We start from the raw sequence: 18,492 nt of genomic DNA, 5'->3' as shown, positions 1-18,492 counted from the left end.
TTATTGCTACCAAAGTGGATAACCTCACATTTATCCACATTATACTGCATCTGTCATGCAGATGCCCACATTCACAGCCTGTCCAAATGACACTGAAGCATCTCTGCATCCTCCTCGCAGCTTATCCTCCCACCCAACTTTGTATCATCTGCAAATTTGGAGATAATACATTCAGTTCCCTCTTCCAAAGCATTAATACATAATGTGAACAGTTGGGGTCCGAGCACAAATCCCTGCGGAACCCCACTAGTCACTGACTGCCAATCAGAAAGAGACCTATTTATGCCAACTCTTTGCTTCCTATCTGCTAAGCAGCTTTCTATCCATCTCAAGACTGCAATTCCTTGTGCTTTATGTAGTAGTCTGTTATGTGAGACTTTGTCAAAAGCTTTCTGATAAATAAACCACATCCACTGGTTCTCCTTGGTCAACTCTACTAGTTACATCCTCAAAGAATTCCAATAGATTCATCGAGCATGATTTCCCTTTTGTAAATCAATGCTGACTTTGCTTATACCACTGTCTTCCAAATGCCGAGTTATGAAATCCTTGATTATAAGAGTAAACTAGCTCAGAATATAAAAACAGACAGCAAAGATTTCTACAAATACATAAAAAGAAAAAAAAGTGGCAAATTCCCCAGTACCGACAGTTCCCTGTTTTCTCTCTACTTCCCTTTTTGAATAGTGGGCTTACATTATCAACCCTCCAATCTGTAGGAACTAGTCCAGAGTCCAAAGAATTTTGGAAAATAACCATCAATGGATGTGCTATTTCCAGGGCCACTTTCTTAAGTACTTTGGGATGAAGATTATCAGGACCTGGGGATTTATCCACCTTCAATCTCATCAATTTCCCCAAAACCATTTCTCTACTAATGCTGATTTTCTTCAGCTCCTCACTAAAACATGTTTCTCTCTGAACTTCTGGCACATTATTCATGTCTTCCTTTGTGAAGACTGAAGCAAAGTATGGATTTAATTCCTCAGCCATTTCTATATTCCCCGTTATGAAAACTCTGACTGTAAGGGGCCGACATTCTTTTTGTCAATCTTCTCTTTACATGCGTATAGAAACTTTTACAGTCAGTTTTTATGTTCTCTGCTAGCTTACTTTCACACACTATTTTTCCCTTCTTAATCAATCCCTTGGTCCTCCTTTGCTGAATTTTAAACTGCTCCCAATCCTCAGCCCTATTGCTTTTTCTCGCCCATTTGTATGCTTCTTCCTTGAATTTGTTAAGATCTCTAATTTCCCCTGTAAGCAAGCCACTCTTGGGCCAATAGGAATAAACAATTGCTTGTTATAGTGGTAGCGATGTAGCATTTATTAATATAATTTGTTTTCAAAATAAGGGAATTTCACAGTAACTTCATTGCAGTGTTAATGTAAGCCTTGTGACGAATAAATAAACTTTACTGTATTCTCCAATATCTCCTTTACTGAGCTATACGTTTGCTGTAGAGTAATGTAATTTAAGTGGAGTAGCTGGAGCAGAACTGCACTGTCTAGTTAATCATTTGATTTCCTAAATCAGGGTGGTATTGATACTCGTGTTCACGGATTTGAAGTTCTGGGGCCAAAGCCAACCTTCTGGCCAGTGTTCAAGGAGCAGCTTTGCTGTCGGACTTACCTCTTCTACACAACCAAGGCGCATACCTGGTGTCAGGAAATTCAAGAGGACAGGATGCAGCTGCTGCAGCTTTTCAACAAGTTAGTGACCCAGCAAGTGTGGCACAATAAAGCTCCACTGCTGAATTCACACCAAACTTAAGGGAATTGGAATCCATACTTGGAAGCTGGATCCATGTTAAACAGACATCATCTGTAGAGAGGTGTCACACACAAAGTTAAGTTACAGAAAGGGCTCATGAGTTGGGGTAATATATTAGAATGGATGGAGGATTAGTTAATGAGCAAGAAGCAGAGAGCTGGATAAATGGGCTATTTTCAAGTTGGCAGATTAAATAATGGAGTGCCACAAGGATCAGTGCCTGGAGCCTCAGTTCTTGACCATCTATTTTTTTTTTATTATTTATGTAGGTGTCAATGGCTAGGCCAGCATTTTTATTGCCCATCACTAAATGCCCTTGAGAAGGTGGTGGTGAGCTGTCTTCTTGAACCACTGCAGTCCATGAGGTGTAGGTACACCCACAGTGCTGTTTGGGACAGAGTTCCAGGACTTTCACTCAGTGACAGTGCAGGAACTCAGACAGAGAGTAATGTATCTAAGTTTATTGATGATACAAAGCTTCTTGGGAATGTCTGCTGGAAGGGCACACAGAGGTGGCAAAGAGATAAGCCAAATGATGGGGCAACAAGGTGACAAAATTAAAATGTTGAGAAATGTGAGGTTATTCACTTGGTAAAAAGAATAGAAAAGAAGAATATTTTTTAAAAGGCATGAAAGCTTTAAATGTTGATGCTGAAAGAGACTTTGGAATACTTGTAGAAGGAATACAAAGCTTGCATATATTTACAGCAAGCAATTAGGGCGGCAATGGCATGCTTGTCTTTGCTGCAATGGGATTGGAGTGCAAAAACATGCAAGTCTTGCCACAATGCTATAAGACTGGTGACACCACGCCTGGAGTACCATGTGTGTTTTCATCATCTCCATATTTAAGGAAGATTATTCTTGCCTAGGAGGCAGTGCAGCAAGATTCATCAGGCTTGTTCCTGGGATGAGGGGGTTGAGTAACTTGGCTGATATTCTCTGGGGTTTAGATGAATGAGAGGTGATCTTGTAGAAACATATAAAATTCTGAAGGGGCTTGAAGGGTAGACACTGATGGGTTGTTTCCCCTGACTGGGGAATCTAAAACATTGATGCACAGTCTGGGATAAAGGGATGATCATTTAGTACAGAGGTAAGGAAAAATGTCTTCATTCAAAAAAGGTGTGAATTGTTGGGATTCTCTAGTTCAGAGGGCTATGGATGCTCCATTGTTGAGTATTTTCCAGACTGATATTTTTTTGGTCTCTTGAATCAAAGGGTATGGGAGTGGGCAAGTGCTGAAGAAGCAGATCAGCTGTGATTGTATTGAATGGCAGAGCAGTCTCTGGATCTACTGCTTCCATTTCTTACATTCTTATGAGAAAATGAAAAATGCACATTTTGGGTGTGGACCGACTGAATTGTCCTACCGAGTGCTTCCAACTTGTTCCATTTTTGTTTTTTTCCAGCATCTGCTGTTTTATCCTTTTGGTTTGTTTTGGAACTCTAGATGCTGTGCTGGCATGTTATGGTTTTTAGTTGATCTTTTAACCACTCCAGTGGAAAACCTTCTGAAGATTCCCATTTATTAAATAGACAAGTAACCTGATTTTGTTTCACTGTAAAACATCAGAAAACAAACTTTAAAATTTTCCTTTGATAAATTTGTGTAAGAAATAATCTCTGGGAATATATATGATGGGGTTTTTAAACAATATTACCTATATGACAAAACCAAAAGGGAAGGTTCCAAGGGAGATAACCTATGAATGTTTTCCCAATTCATTTTGGATTTTTATCTTTACCCTTTATAAAGTGTAACCCTGACTCGCCAGGAGCAATACCATGTGATATCTGGCGGTAATTAATAAAAGTATGTCCCATTTAGTATTGAAGTGTAATCCCCAAAAATGTAACTTGTGAATCAATCAAAGGTTTGTATTTGGAGTAGATGTATGGAAAATGAGTAGCTTTATTTCTTCACAGGTTAAACAGTGCTTTGCGACATGAGCAGATGTTTGCTGATCGTTTCCTTCCAGATGCAGAGGCAGCTGAAGCATTGGGACGGACGTGTTGGGAGGCTTTGATCAATCCCATTGTATTCAGTATCACAGCTTTGGGTGTGTATTTTATACAGTCCCATTGTATTCAGTATCACAGCTTTGGGTGTGTTTCATAAAGCAAGGTTATGGACCAGGAGCTTCATAACATGGACTTCAACTCACTTTTTGTTTTCTTTTGCTGTCCTATCAACATTTCCCAGTAATGAGAAGGCACAAACTGAATATAATAAAAAAAAGTGAATGTGAAGTTAGGAAAAAAACATGACGTGAAATTATCAGCCATAAATTGTTGATCAAATGAATTCCTCCTACTTGTTTAAAAAGGAATTATCCAGTTGCTTGAATAAGTGGAATATTAGAGGAATGGACAGAGCAATGGAATTTGATTAGGCAGCTTGTTTTGGGGAAGTATTGGTATAGATTCAATGGGCCAAATGATCCATTTCTTTGCTGCAGTATTCTCAAATTCTGTGGTGTTGGTCACTCATGGTGAAAACAATCAGAGGTGTGAATGAAGAGTGTGCCACGCACCATTAAAATATCACGTTCTCTTGAAAAACATTAGGTTTAGTATTTTTGCTCCCCTGTCTATCATGCATCGTGTCAATACACTTAACACATCTAACAAAACAATATGTATTCTGAATGACAAAGATTTTAGCCGATCAGTTGTCTATGCGTTGTTACCTTGCATGTTTTATTTTTATATCATGGTTATATGTTTATCTGTCTTGCTTCAGACAACACTAATCCTAGCCCATTATCCTGGCTACTGAGTGAATACCTGGAGAACTCCGAAGTCTCGAAGCAGGGCAAAGGCCGAGCTGCCATATTTAATTCGAGGGTTCGACGCCTCTGTCACCTCCTGGTTCATGTAGATACCAGCCGGATGGAAGTGGAAGAGCTAAAACCAGCCACTAAGCCTGGTAAGCATGCTGGCCATGGTTACATGGGCTTTTCATAAGCTTCAATGGGCTTATTACAAGGTTGGGAAGTGATTGTAGAAAGAAGGAACAAAGTTGCATTGATGTTGTCCTTTACCACCTCTCTCTTGTTCCAAAGCGCTTCACGTACAATGAATTGTTTTGAAGTACAGTCGCTGTCGACATTCCTTACTCTATTTCCCATCATGGTACCAGCATAGCATCCACTCTGCAGGATATTCTATAGTGATTACAAATTGTCACTGTGTGAAACTGATGGAGTTTATTGTGCCAAACATATTGCTATGATAGAATGCCTTTCCCTTCTGACTCTTAACAGTTTCACCTTGTCAGATATATCACATTTGCATTTTAGAATAGAAAGGAAAATTAAACTTTACTAACAACTGCTTGCCCTATTAATCAGTAAGAGAAATAGTTTTATTACAATGTTGATTCAGGCTAATACTACAAGAAGTGTGATTTAGATTAGAGTGCTGGGAGTTGGGTAATAAAGGGAGTAGCGAAGGAAGAGAAAAAGGTGTTTTTTGCTTTCTAACTTAGCCTGCGAGAGCAGCAGTGGATAGTTCTTTGGTGAATATCTGGTAAGTGACTCAGGTTTATTCTATTCCGAAGGCTCAAAATAGCTGATGGTAAGGTTAACAAAATATCTAAAAACAAGATTCAATATATAATTGAATAAAGTAATTAAATAGGTAATTAGAACACATTAATGTTGGCAGGGCAGGTGATGTGTCACAGCTGCAGCATGTGGGAGCTCCCGGATACTAGCTTGATCCAGGACAAACATGTATGTATGTGTTTGAAGTTCAAGCAGCTTTGGCTCAAGAGTTTGAGGTGCAGACTGAACTACAGACACAGTGACGCATCAGAGAGGGAGAAATTTACCTGGATTCTTTGTACCAGGCGGCAGTCACACCTCTTAGGACAGGGTCTTCTGATTCAGTCAATGACTAGGGACAGGAGAGTGCGACCGCGAGTGAGGAGGTAAGGGGATACGGAAGGCTAGAGTACTGGAGCTTCAGCCTTTACAATTGTCCAGCAGATTAGAGGTTTTTAGTTTGTTTGGATGAGAGTGGGAACTGCAGGGTGGTTAACCATGGCATGGGTGTTACAGGAAGCCATTCATGCAGGGAGAGCAAAAGGAAAGTAGTGGTAATCGGAGACAATGTAATCTGAGGAATTGACACCATTCTCTGCAGAAAAGAGTGAGTGTCCACATGGCTGTGTTTTCCCCTTGCCAGGGTTTGGGTATTTACTCGGGACTGGAGAGCAGCTGCCAGTGGGAGGGGAGGCCTCGGTTGTTGTGGTCCTCTAAGGTACCAGTGACATAGGCAGGCCAAAGGAGAAGGTTCTGCAGAGTCAGTGTGAAGACCTGGGTGCCAAATTAAGAAGCAGAGCCTCAAAGGTCATAACCCTGGATTATTATTTTGGATGAGAATATAGGGGACATGGTTAGTAAGTTTGCAGATGACACCAAGATTGGTGGCATGGTGGACAGTGAGGAAGGTTATCTCGGACTGCAGTGGGATCTTGATCAATTGGGCCAGTGGGCTGATGAATGGCAGATGGAGTTTAATTTAGACAAATGTGAGGTAATGCATTTTGGTCGATTGAACCAGGGCAGGACTTATTCAGTTAATGGTAGGGCATTGGGGAGAGTTACAGAACAGAGAGATCTAGGGGTACATGTTCATAGCTCCTTGAAAGTGAAGTCACAGGTGGACATGCTTGGTTTCATTGGTCAGAACATTGAATACAGGAGTTGGGACGTCTTGTTAAAGTTGTACAAGACATTGGTATGGCCACACTTGGAATACTGTGTGCAATTCTGGTCACCCTATTATAGAAAAGATATTATTAAACTAGAAAGAGTGCAGAAAAGATTTACTAGGATGCTACCGGGACTTGATGGATTGAGTTATAAGGAGAGGCTGAATAGACTGGGACTTTTTTCTCTGGAGCATAGGAGGCTGAGGGGTGATCTTATAGAGGTCTATAAAATAATGAGGGGCATAGACAAGGTAGATAGTCAATATCTTTTCCCAAAGGTAGGAGGGTCTAAAACTAGAGGGCATAGCTTTAAGGTGAGAGGGGTGTCCAGAGGGGCAATTTTTTCACACAGAGGGTGGTGAGTGTCTGGAACAAGCTGCCAGAGGTAGTAGTAGAGGCGGGTACAATTTTATCTTTTAAAAAGCATTTAGATAGTTAGATGGGTACGATGGGTATAGAGGGATATGGGCCAAATGCGGGCAATTGGGATTAGTTTAGGGGTTTTTTAAAAAAAAGGGCGGCATGGACAAGTTGGACCGAAGGGCCTGTTTCCATGCTGTAAACCTCTATGATTCTATGATTATCTGAGCCATATGCAAATTGGCATAGGACAAATCAGATTCGAGAGATGAATATGTGGCTCAAAGACGAGTGTGGGAGAAGTGGGTTCTGGTTCATGGGACACTGGCAGCAGTACTGGGGAAAGTGATCTGTACTGTTGGGACGGCCTACACCTGAACCATGCTGGGACTGATCCCAGTGTGAGCCGCATAACTGGGGAAGTGGAGAGGACTTTAAACACTGTAATTAATTTACTGTGAAAATCCCCTAGTCACCACACTCCGGTGCCTGTTCGGGTACACTGAAGGATAATTTAGCATGGCCAATGCAGCTAACCAGCACATCTTTTGGACTGTGGGAGGAAACCGGAGCACTTGGAGGAAACCCACGCAGACATGGGGAGAATGTGCAGACTCCACACACTGATCCAAGCCGGGAATTGAATCCAGGTCCGTGGCACTGAGGCAGCAGTACTAACCACTGTGCCACCCAAACTAAATAGTGGGGGAAGAGATCAAATTTGGGAAGACATGGTTAATCAAAGAGCAGAGGCAAAAGAGAAAGGTATTATTATGGGAAATGAAAAGCAGACGATGACAGGAAGGAATAGAGTACACAAACTTAACAGTAAAATCAACCGATGAGACTAAAGGTTATAAAAAGAATTAAAGGCGAAAACTAAAAGATCTGTATCTGAATGCATGAAGCATTCAAATCAAAGTAGAGAAACTGAGAACGCACATAGAAATAAATAAGTATGATTTGATAGCTATTATACAGCATGGACATGGATAGAGACCGAATATTGAAGGGTACAGGATATTTAGGAAGTATAGGAAGCGAGGAAAAGGTGGAGAAGTGGCTCTGTTAGTTAATGGTGTTAGCACAACAGAGCACAATGACTTATGTTCAGGAAATCAAGATGTGCCAATGGTTTAAAACAAAGAAAATTACAGCACAGGAGCAGGCCCTTCGGCCCTCCAAGCCTGCACCGACTATGCTGCCCGACTGAACTAAAGCCCCCTACCCTTCCGGGGACCACATCCCTCTATTCCCATCCTATTCATGTATTTGTCAAAGTGCCCCTTCAAAGTCACTACCGTGTCCGCTTCCACTACCTCCCCCGGCAGCGAGTTCCAGGCACCCACTACACTCTGTGTAAAACATCTGTCTCGTACATCTCCTTTAAAACTTGCCCCTTGCACCTTAAACCAATGCCCCCCGACTAATTGATTCTTCCACCCTGGGAAAAAGCTTCTGACTATCCACTCTGTTCATGCCCCTCATAATCTTGTAGACTTCTATCAGGTCGCCCCTCAACCTCTGTCGTTCCAGTGAGAACAAAGCAAGTTTCTCCAACCTCTCCTCACAGCTAATGCCCTCCATGCCAGGCAACATCTTGGTAAATCTTTTCTGTACCCTCTCCAAAGCCTCCACATCCTTCTGGTAGTGCGGCAACCAAAATTGAGCACTATATTCCAAGTGCGGCCTAACTAAGGTTCTATAAATCTGCATCATGACATGCCAATTTTTAAACTTAATGCCCCGGCTGATGAAGGCAAGCATGCCGTGTGCCTTCTTGACTATCTTCTCCACCTGCATTGCCACTTTTATTGACACATGTACCTGTACACCCAGATCCCTCTGCCTATCAATACTCTTAAAGGTTCTGCCATTTACTGTATATTTCCTCTCTATATTAGACCTACCAAAATGCATTATCTCACATTTGTCCGGATTAAACTCTGCCCAAGCCTCCAGCCGATCTATATCCTGCTGTATTTTCTGATGGTCCTCATTGCTATCTGCAAATCCACCAACTTTTGTGTTGTCTGCAAACTTACTAATCAAACCAGTTTAGGTAGCGATGAGAAATGGTAAAGGCAAGAAGTCACTTGTGGGAGTCATGTACAGGCCCCCTGATAGTAACCAAATGGTAGGGTGGAGCATGAAGGAAGAAATAATTGGCGCTTGTCAGAAAAGCATAGTGATAATCATGGAAGATTTTAATCTACATATAGATTGGAATGGTCATATGGGCAAAGGTAACTTCATTGAGGAGTTGTATGTTTTTGGAACAGCATGTTCTGGAGCCAACTAAAGAGCAGACTATACTAAACCTGGCAATGTGTAATGAGATGGGAAAAGTTAATGAATTTATCGTGACGGTGTCCCTAGGTAGCAGTGATAGTAATATGATTGAAATTTACATTCATAGAACATAGAACAGTACAGCACAGAACAGGCCCTTCGGCCCACGATGTTGTGCCGAGCTTTATCTGAAACCAAGATCAAGCTATCCCACTCCCTATCATCCTGGTGTGCTCCATGTGCCTATCGAATAACCGCTTAAATGTTCCTAAAGTGTCTTGACTCCACCATCACTGCAGGCAGTCCATTCCACACCCCAAAGACTCTCTGCGTAAAGAACCTACCTCTGATATCCTTCCTATATCTCACACCACGAACCCGATAGTTATGCCCCCTTGTAATAGCTCCATCCACCCGAGGAAATAGTCTTTGAACGTTCACTCTATCTATCCCCTTCATCATTTTATAAACCTCTATTAAGTCTCCCCTCAGCCTCCTCCGCTCCAGAGAGAACAGCCCTAGCTCCCTCAACCTTTCCTCATAAGACCTACCCTCCAAACCAGGCAGCATCCTGGTAAATCTCCTCTGCACTCTTTCCAACGCTTCCACATCCTTCTTATAGTGAGGTGACCAGAACTGCACACAATATTCCAAATGTGGTCTCACCAAGGTCCTGTACAGTTGCAGCATAACCCCACGGCTCTTAAACTCCAACCCCCTGTTAATAAAAGCTAACACACTATAGGCCTTCTTCACAGCTCTATCCACTTGAGTGGCAACCTTTAGAGATCTGTGGATATGGACCCCAAGATCTCTCTGTTCCTCCACAGTCTTCAGAACCCTACCTTTGACCCTGTAATCCACATTTAAATTAGTCCTACCAAAATGAATCACCTCACATTTATCAGGGTTAAACTCCATTTGCCATTTTTCAGCCCAGCTTTGCATCCTATCTATGTCTCTTTGCAGCCTACAACACCCCTCCACCTCATCCACTACTCCACCAATCTTGGTGTCATCAGCAAATTTACTGATCCACCCTTCAGCCCCCTCCTCTAAGTCATTAATAAAAATCACAAAGAGCAGAGGACCAAGCACTGATCCCTGTGGCACTCCGCTAGCAACCTGCCTCCAGTCCGAGAATTTTCCATCGACCACCACCCTCTGTCTTCGATCAGATCGCCAGTTACCTATCCAATTGGCCAACTTTCCCTCTATCCCACACCTCCTTACTTTCATCATAAGCCGACCATGGGGGACCTTATCAAACGCCTTACTAAAATCCATGTATATGACATCAACTGCCCTACCTTCATCAACACACTTAGTTACCTCCTCAAAAGATTCAATCAAATTTGTGAGGCACGACTTGCCCTTCATGAATCCGTGCTGACTATCCCAGATTAATCCGCATCTTTCTAAATGGTTGTAAATCCCATCCCTAAGGACCTTTTCCATCAATTTACCAACCACCGAAGTAAGACTAACCGGTCTATAATTACCAGGGTCATTTCTATTCCCTTTCTTAAACAGAGGAACAACATTCGCCACTCTCCAGTCCTCTGGCACCATCCCCGTGGACAGTGAGGACCCAAAGATCAAAGCCAAAGGCTCTGCAATCTCATCCCTTGCCTCCCAAAGAATCCTAGGATACATTTCATCAGGCCCAGGGGACTTATCGACCTTCAGTTTATTCAAAACTGCCAGGACATCCTCCCTCCGAACATCTATTTCCTCCAGCCTATTAGCCTGTAACACCTTCTCTTCCTGAAAAACATGGCCCCTCTCCTTGGTGAACACTGAAGAAAAGTATTCATTCATCACCTCGCCTATCTCTACTGACTCCATACACAAGTTCCCACTACTGTCCTTGACCGGCCCTAACCTCACCCTGGTCATTCTTTTATTCCTCACATAAGAGTAAAAAGCCTTGGGGTTTTCCTTGATCCGACCCGCCAAGGACTTCTCATGTCCCCTCCTAGCTCTCCTAAGCCCCTTTTTCAGCTCATTCCTTGCTAACTTGTAACCCTCAATCGGGCCATCTGAACCTTGTTTCCTCATCCCTACGTAAGCTTCCCTCTTCCTTTTCACAAGACATTCCACCTCTTTCGTGAACCATGGTTCCCTCACTCGGCCATTTCCTCCCTGCCTGACAGGGACATACCTATCAAGAACACCCAGTATTTGTTCCTTGAAATAGTTCCACTTTTCATTAGTGCCTTTCCCTGACAGTTTCTGTTCCCAACTTATGCCCCCTAATTCTTGCCTAATCGCATCATAATTACCTCTCCCCCAATTGTAAACCTTGCCCTGCCGTACAGCCCTATCCCTCTCCATTGCAATAACAAAAGAGACCGAATTGTGGTCACTATCTCCAAAGTGCTCTCCCACAACCAAATCTAACACTTGGCCCGGTTCATTTCCCAGTACCAAATCCAATGTGGCCTCACCTCTTGCCGGCCTTTCCACATATTGTGTCAGGAAACCCTCCTGCACACACTGCACAAAAACTGCCCCATCCGAACTATTTGACCTACAAAGGTTCCAATCAATATTTGGAAAGTTAAAGTCCCCCATGACAACTACCCTGTGACCCCCACACATATCCATAATCTGCTTAGCAATTTCTTCCTCCACATCTCTATTACTATTTGGGGGCCTATAGTAAACTCCTAACAACGTGACCGCTCCTTTCCTATTTCTAACTTCAGCCCATATTACCTCAGTGTGCAGATCCCCCTCGAAGTGCCTTTCCGCAGCCGTTAAACTATCCTTGATTAACAATGCTACTCCTCCACCTCTTTTACCAGCTTCCCTACACTTACTGAAACATCTATACCCCGGAACGTCCAACAACCATTCCTGTCCTTGTTCAACCCACGTCTCCGTAATGGCCACAACATCGTAGTCCCAAGTTCCAATCCACGCCCCAAGTTCATCTACCTTGTTCCGGATGCTTGTGGGAAAGAGGAGTAGGTTGGAGGCTAATATTTTAAACTTAAATCAGGGCAATTATGAGAGCGTGAAAGATGAGCTGGCTGAAGTGAACTGGCAAATTAAGTTAAGGGATAGGTCAATAGAGTGACAAACATTGAAGGCTCCCTGGAAGAGTCAATTACTAGGAGGTACAGGTTTAAGGTGCGAGGGGCAAGGTTTAAAGGAGGTGTACGAGGCAGATTTTTTACACAGAGGGTGGTGGGTGCCTGGAACTCGTTGCCGGGGGAGGTAGTGGAAGCAGATACGATAGTGACTTTTATGGGGCATCTTGACAAATACATGAATAAGATGGAAATAGAGGGATATGGTCCCCGGAAGGGTAAAGGGCTTTTGTTAAGTCGGGCAGCATGGTCAGTGCAGGCTTGGAGTGCCGAAGGGCCTGTTCCTGTGCTGTAATTTTCTTTGTTCTTTGAGTAAGAGAAGTCTTAAGTGAAGGACCCATCATCCCTGGTCAACTAGAAAGGTTAAAGATAGTGATCATGGTTCTCCAGCCCTGCACACTCATGCGCAAAACGCACTGGGGCCAGAGAATCATGAGGGAGCGGCTATAACACAGTTAGTGCTGGCTGGAACCCCTTTTTGGGATTCTCCCAGTTCCTGTACCCCAACGTAATCTGGTTCATGCCCAGCGAGAGTCTGAATAATCATTTAAATATGCAGGGTGGGTTTGGAGCCAGATTCTACTGGCTCCTTCAATTCTCTATGCTGTGGTGGCAGCGGGAGCCTGGAGCCAATCACTGCTGGCCTCCACAAACAGACGGCCACACTGCGGGCTCGGAGACTATTGACACTCCTTTGTAGTTGGGGAAATGGCTGGGTTGTGCCCTGTCACTGCTCCCTAACACCCTGATGTTGTGAGGGTGGCAGGTTGGCAGTGCCAAAGTGGTGGGCATGGGGAAGGTGCCTGAAAGAGGGAGGGGGGGGCTCCTAAAGGGGGGAGGGGTCTTTGGTGGCCTCATAGTGGGTTGTTGCTTATTTGGCAGTTAGGGGTCTTAGCCGCTGAGTGGTGGGGTGGAGGGTGTGTGTTCATGGTTGTCGGAGATCAAGGTGCCCTTTAAAAAGGGTGCCCCAATCTCTGAGAAACTGGCATTGCTAATGTTTTTAGGTCCCCATTCCAAACACATTTCTAAGTGTGGGAGAATTCAGTGAGAATCTTCCCAGGCTCCAAAAAAATTGAATGATCCGGAATTCTCTGACCTTGTCAGCCCACTGCCGGGATTCCCGGGATGCTGCTGTGAATGAAGTTTTGGTGTGTGAGATTGGAGAATTCTGGACTAAGTGTGGTTGAGTTGTGAACTGAATTGAACTAACTGGGTTAATTTTGCCAAGCTCCCTAGGTTAGGGGAAGGTTTCATTAGATTGGAAGATAGTAAATGTAACTCCATTATTCCAAAAGAGAGTAAGTTTGAAAGCAGCAAACTACAGGCCAGTTAGCTTTCCATCTGTTGTGTGAAAAATGCTAGCTTTAATTTAAGAAGCTGTAACGGCACTTGGATAAGCTCGAGGTAATCAGGCAAAGTCAATATGGTTTTGTGAAAGGGAAACCATGTTTAACCAACTTATTGGATGCGGGTAAAGGGGAACCGGTGGATTTACTGTACTTAAATTTTCAGAAGGCATTGCTATATGAAGGGTTGCTGCAGAAGGTAAAAACTCACTCGGTGAATTGCTCATTTGGAGAGCCGGTGTGAACACGATGGGCTGAATGGCAGTCTCCTGTGCTGTAACAATTCTGTGATTTTGCACCAGTTACATAACTAATGTGCAAGCTCATTATGCAGCATGTCACCGCTCCCCTGGCTTGATTACTTCTGATAAACCTCTTCTCCTTGAGTTCTGTTCATTGAATTTCGAGTGAGTTTTTTGCTCCCCCTTTGTGGGTCTGCAAGCTTGTGGGTCTGATTTCAGGATGTCCCAGCTCCCAGAGCTCTATGAATATTGCTGGTTATCAGGTATACCTGAGTAAGTGAGCAGGGAAAACCAGGCTGTGCTGTAAGGGATTGAATGTAACTCACTCGGTTGGCATGGAATGGGCAAGGTCTTGTTGCTTTGAACTTGTTTGTGGTGAATCTCTCAGAAAACGGGATTTGAAAATAAGAGATGACACTCAGCAGAAATTGACAGTTGTGTAAACATATTGTGTTGTTTGCAGATGGCAAAAACAAATCAAAAGACAGCGGCGGCACCTGTGGGTCTATGAAAGGACAGTTGGTGAGCAAGCCCAGTAGCATCTCTGGCATAGCACAGTGTTGGCACGGAGTAGTACAGCTACAGGTAAGGATAAGGATGGGGAAGTTACACTGTTCGGCAGGACACTGACCATTCGATCGTGAAATTCCACTCTATTAACTCTTCTACTACCCTCCGCCTGGCCCTTGGGCCATCCCTCTGCCCCATTCCCTCTTCGTCTGCCGTCTGTGCGGACTGCCGAGAGGATTCCTGCACTCGCTGTTCTCCTAGTGAGTGAGAGAGTGAGGGGAATGAGCTGGAATGTAGGAGATGCATCTGAGGGCTAAGTGTGGACGGGAGGGATGGAGTGAGTGAGTGGGGGATGGGAGGGATGGAGTGAATGAGTGGGGGATGGGAGGGTGAGTGAGTGGGGGATGGGAGGGGTGAGTGAGTGGGGGATGGGGGGGGAGTGAGTGGGGGATGGGGGGGTGAGTGAGTGAGGGATGGGGGGTGAGTGAGTGGGGGATGGGGGGTGAGTGAGTGGGGGATGGGGGGGTGAGTGAGTGGGGGATGGGGGAGTGAATGAGTGGGGGATGGGAGGGTGAATGAGTGGGGGATGGGGGGGTGAGTGAGTGGGGGATGGGGGGGTGAGTGAGTGGGGGATGGGGGGGTGAGTGAGTGGGGGATGGGGGGGTGAGTGAGTGGGGGATGGGGGGGTGAGTGAGTGGGGGATGGGGGGGTGAGTGAGTGGGGGATGGGGGGGTGAGTGAGTGGGGGATGGGGGGGTGAGTGAGTGGGGGATGGGGGGGGAGTGAGTGGGGGATGGGGGGGTGAGTGAGTGAGGGGGGGGTGAGTGAGTGAGGGATGGGGGGTGAGTGAGTGGGGGATGGGGGGGTGAGTGAGTGGGGGATGGGAGGGTGAATGAGTGGGGGATGGGAGGGTGAATGAGTGGGGGATGGGGGGGTGAGTGAGTGGGGGATGGGGGGGTGAGTGAGTGGGGGATGGGGGGGTGAGTGAGTGGGGGATGGGGGGGTGAGTGAGTGGGGGATGGGGGGGTGAGTGAGTGGGGGATGGGGGGGTGAGTGAGTGGGGGATGGGGGGGTGAGTGAGTGGGGGATGGGGGGGTGAGTGAGTGGGGGATGGGGGGGTGAGTGAGTGGGGGATGGGGGGGTGAGTGAGTGGGGGATGGGGGGGGTGTGAGTGGGGGATGGGGGGGTGTGAGTGGGGGATGGGGGGGTGAGTGAGTGGGGGATGGGGGGTGAGTGAGTGGGGGATGGGGGGGGTGAGTGAGTGGGGGATGGGGGGGTGAGTGAGTGGGGGATGGGGGGGTGAGTGAGTGGGGGATGGGGGGGTGAGTGAGTGGGGGATGGGGGGGTGAGTGAGTGGGGGATGGGGGGGTGAGTGAGTGGGGGATGGGGGGGTGAGTGAGTGGGGGATGGGGGGGTGAGTGAGTGGGGGATGGGGGGTGAGTGAGTGGGGGATGGGGGGGTGAGTGAGTGGGGGATGGGGGGGTGAGTGAGTGGGGGATGGGGGGTTGTGAGTGGGGGATGGGGGGGTGAGTGAGTGGGGGATGGGGGGTGAGTGAGTGGGGGATGGGGGGGTGAGTGAGTGGGGGATGGGGGGGTGAGTGAGTGGGGGATGGGGGGGTGAGTGAGTGGGGGATGGGGGGGTGAGGGAGTGGGGGATGGGGGGGTGAGGGAGTGGGGGATGGGGGGTTGAGGGAGTGGGGGTTGAGGGAGTGGGGGATGGGGGGTGAGTGAGTGAGTGCGGATGGAGTGAGTGAGTGGAGGATGAGGGGGATGGGAGGATGGAGTGAGTGGGGGATGAGTGTGGATGGGGGGATGGAATGAGTGAGTGAGTGGAGGATGAGGGGGATGGGAGGATGGAGTGACTGGGGGATGAGTGTGGATGGGGGGATGGAATGAGTGAGTGAGTGGAGGATGAGGGGGATGGGAGGATGGAGTGTATGAGTGTGGGATGAGGGGGTTGGAGTGAGTGGGTGATGAGGGGGATGGAGTGAGTGAGTAGGGGATGAGTGTGGATGGGGTTGGAATGAGTGAGTGAGTGGAGGATGAGGGGGATGGGAGGATGGAGTGAATGAGTGTGGGATGAGGGGGTTGGAGTGAGTGGGTGATGAGGGGGATGGAGTGAGTGAGTAGGGGATGAGTGTGGATGGGGTTGGAATGAGTGAGTGAGTGGAGGATGAGGGGGATGGGAGGATGGAGTGAATGAGTGGGGGATGAGGGGGTTGGAGTGAGTGAGTGGGGGATGAGTGTAGATGGGGGGATGGAATGAGTGAGTGAGTGGAGGATGAGGGGTGGGAGGATGAAGTGATGAGTGGGGAATGAGAGTGGATGGGAGGGATGGAGTGAGTGATGCGGGTAGATGAGAGGGCGATTGTGAGGTACAGTTGAGTCAGATTGAAAATAGTTTGTGAAGCATTGCCGCAGTGCTTTTTTTCACAAGGCCATGTTTTGTGGTTAATGTGGCCCTCATCCTGTCATGGAGAGACAAATAGCTGAATCACTGTGCTGACTGGTGATTTTATTAGTGTATTGGTCCACAGACTTTGGTGGTAATAGAAGGTAAACATTTCTATTTCTACCCTCTTGAAGTTTAATAATTCCACCTATATGAAATCACAAAATCGTTGCACCCTGAAAATAGGCCATTTGGCCCATTATGTCTACATCAGGCAGACAATATGGGCTGGAAGAAATTGCATTTCACTAAAGGTCATGAGTGCTGTAAATATACGATTCCTTGTTACAAAAAAAATGTTGCGCCTTTTTGTCTTTAGCCACTCACTCCTGTAAAGGTGATGTGCACCATGAGTTCCAATAGTGCTCCTATGGGAGCAGGAAAGTGACTCTCTAATAAAGGGATTAGCGGGTAAATATGTGGGGGTAGGGCCTGGGTGGGATTGTGGTCGGTGCAGACTCGATGGGCCGAATGGCCTTCTGCACTGTAGGGTTTCTATGATTTCTATGAAAGGAGCTACAAAAGTGGGAATTGGAAACTGATGTTGAACAAAGAAGACAGGATACGACAAGGAGAGACTTGGTGACATTTGCTGCAGCCCTATTTCATCAGGATTTGTCGTGGTTCCCCAGGACGACAATTTATTCACATCAATTAAAACAGAGAGTCTGAGCAGCGATCTTCCAAGCAATAGACTTTATTTCTCAGCACAAGAGATAAAGTCGGGAACGTCCGGAACACTCCAAAGAGCCCTTGGGCTTACACTCTTTTATGTACATTTCAGCCTCATATCTCAAGATCCTCCTCTCCCTTTTACAGCCTGTCCTTGGTTGTTATCTTACCCTACAGCCCGACCTTTCTTTGGCCACCATTAGTTTTAGTTGACCCTTTATCTGTTTTCTTTGCAATCGGTCGCTCCCTGTTATATCTCGTTGTCTCTTAAACCATGGTGGTTATAACTCTTGCTCTTATCTGAATTTTTCTGTTTGTACAATAATCGTGGTTTTGTAGACTAAGGCCGAATGTGTTTAGAAGAAAAGACATTCAGAAGAAAAAGACATTCTCTCTGCTGATTTATGGTCCACTATTAAGTTGAACCACCGAGCAGTCTTCCTTGTTTTCTTAAGTGACTATTGTCTGCTTTCCTTAATTAGTGATTGCTATATTACTTCTCTAGTTTCTCCACTTTGATCATATCGACTACACTTGATTATATTAGGTCACACAAAGTTACTTTAGGTTACATACTCATCTCACTATTCACCTAAATCTACTTTATCATTTCACTAAGACCTAAATCTACTTTATCATTTTACTAAAACCTGTGAATCTGAATTCCATACTAAACTCATACAATATCCAGTACAATTTCCCTTACAAGTGAATCTGAATTTCATACTAAACTCATACAATATCCAGTACAATTTCCCTTACAAGTCCCCCCTTTGAGGCTATTCCCTAGCCTCATCCCAATTATCAAGCTCAAATAATCCCCTTGCTCAATCCCATTTGTATTTTATTTTAATCACTTTTCCCAGGCGATGTGGAGGAGCCGACTATTTTGGTCAGGGATCAGTGTCCCTATTCTAACTTTATCATAATTTGTCTATCCTGGTTCTGATTTTTGGGTTGCTCCTCCAGATTGCCTGCCCCTGACAGTCATCAGCCAAAAACCTTCCCACTCTTGTCTAGGGAA

The 18,492-nt window shown here is 45.6% G+C and overlaps 1 protein-coding gene across 2 annotated transcripts in view; it reads left to right on the top strand.

Moving 5' to 3' along the window:
* The window catches only part of cul9 (cullin 9), a 284,868-nt gene that overhangs the window by 137,791 nt on the left and 128,585 nt on the right, over positions 1–18,492 (top strand). For both annotated transcript variants that reach the window (XM_078212153.1, XM_078212152.1), the window contains exons 18-21: positions 1,538–1,713; positions 3,704–3,837; positions 4,521–4,706; positions 14,299–14,420. In XM_078212153.1, the coding sequence (XP_078068279.1) occupies positions 1,538–1,713; positions 3,704–3,837; positions 4,521–4,706; positions 14,299–14,420 (618 nt within the window). The remainder of the gene's footprint in view (positions 1–1,537; positions 1,714–3,703; positions 3,838–4,520; positions 4,707–14,298; positions 14,421–18,492) is intronic.

This window comes from Mustelus asterias, chromosome 5, assembly GCF_964213995.1.
Source record: "Mustelus asterias chromosome 5, sMusAst1.hap1.1, whole genome shotgun sequence".
NCBI lineage: Eukaryota > Metazoa > Chordata > Chondrichthyes > Carcharhiniformes > Triakidae > Mustelus > Mustelus asterias.
Note: the sequence above shows the minus strand (reverse complement) of the source record. Positions and strands in the feature narration are given on the sequence as shown.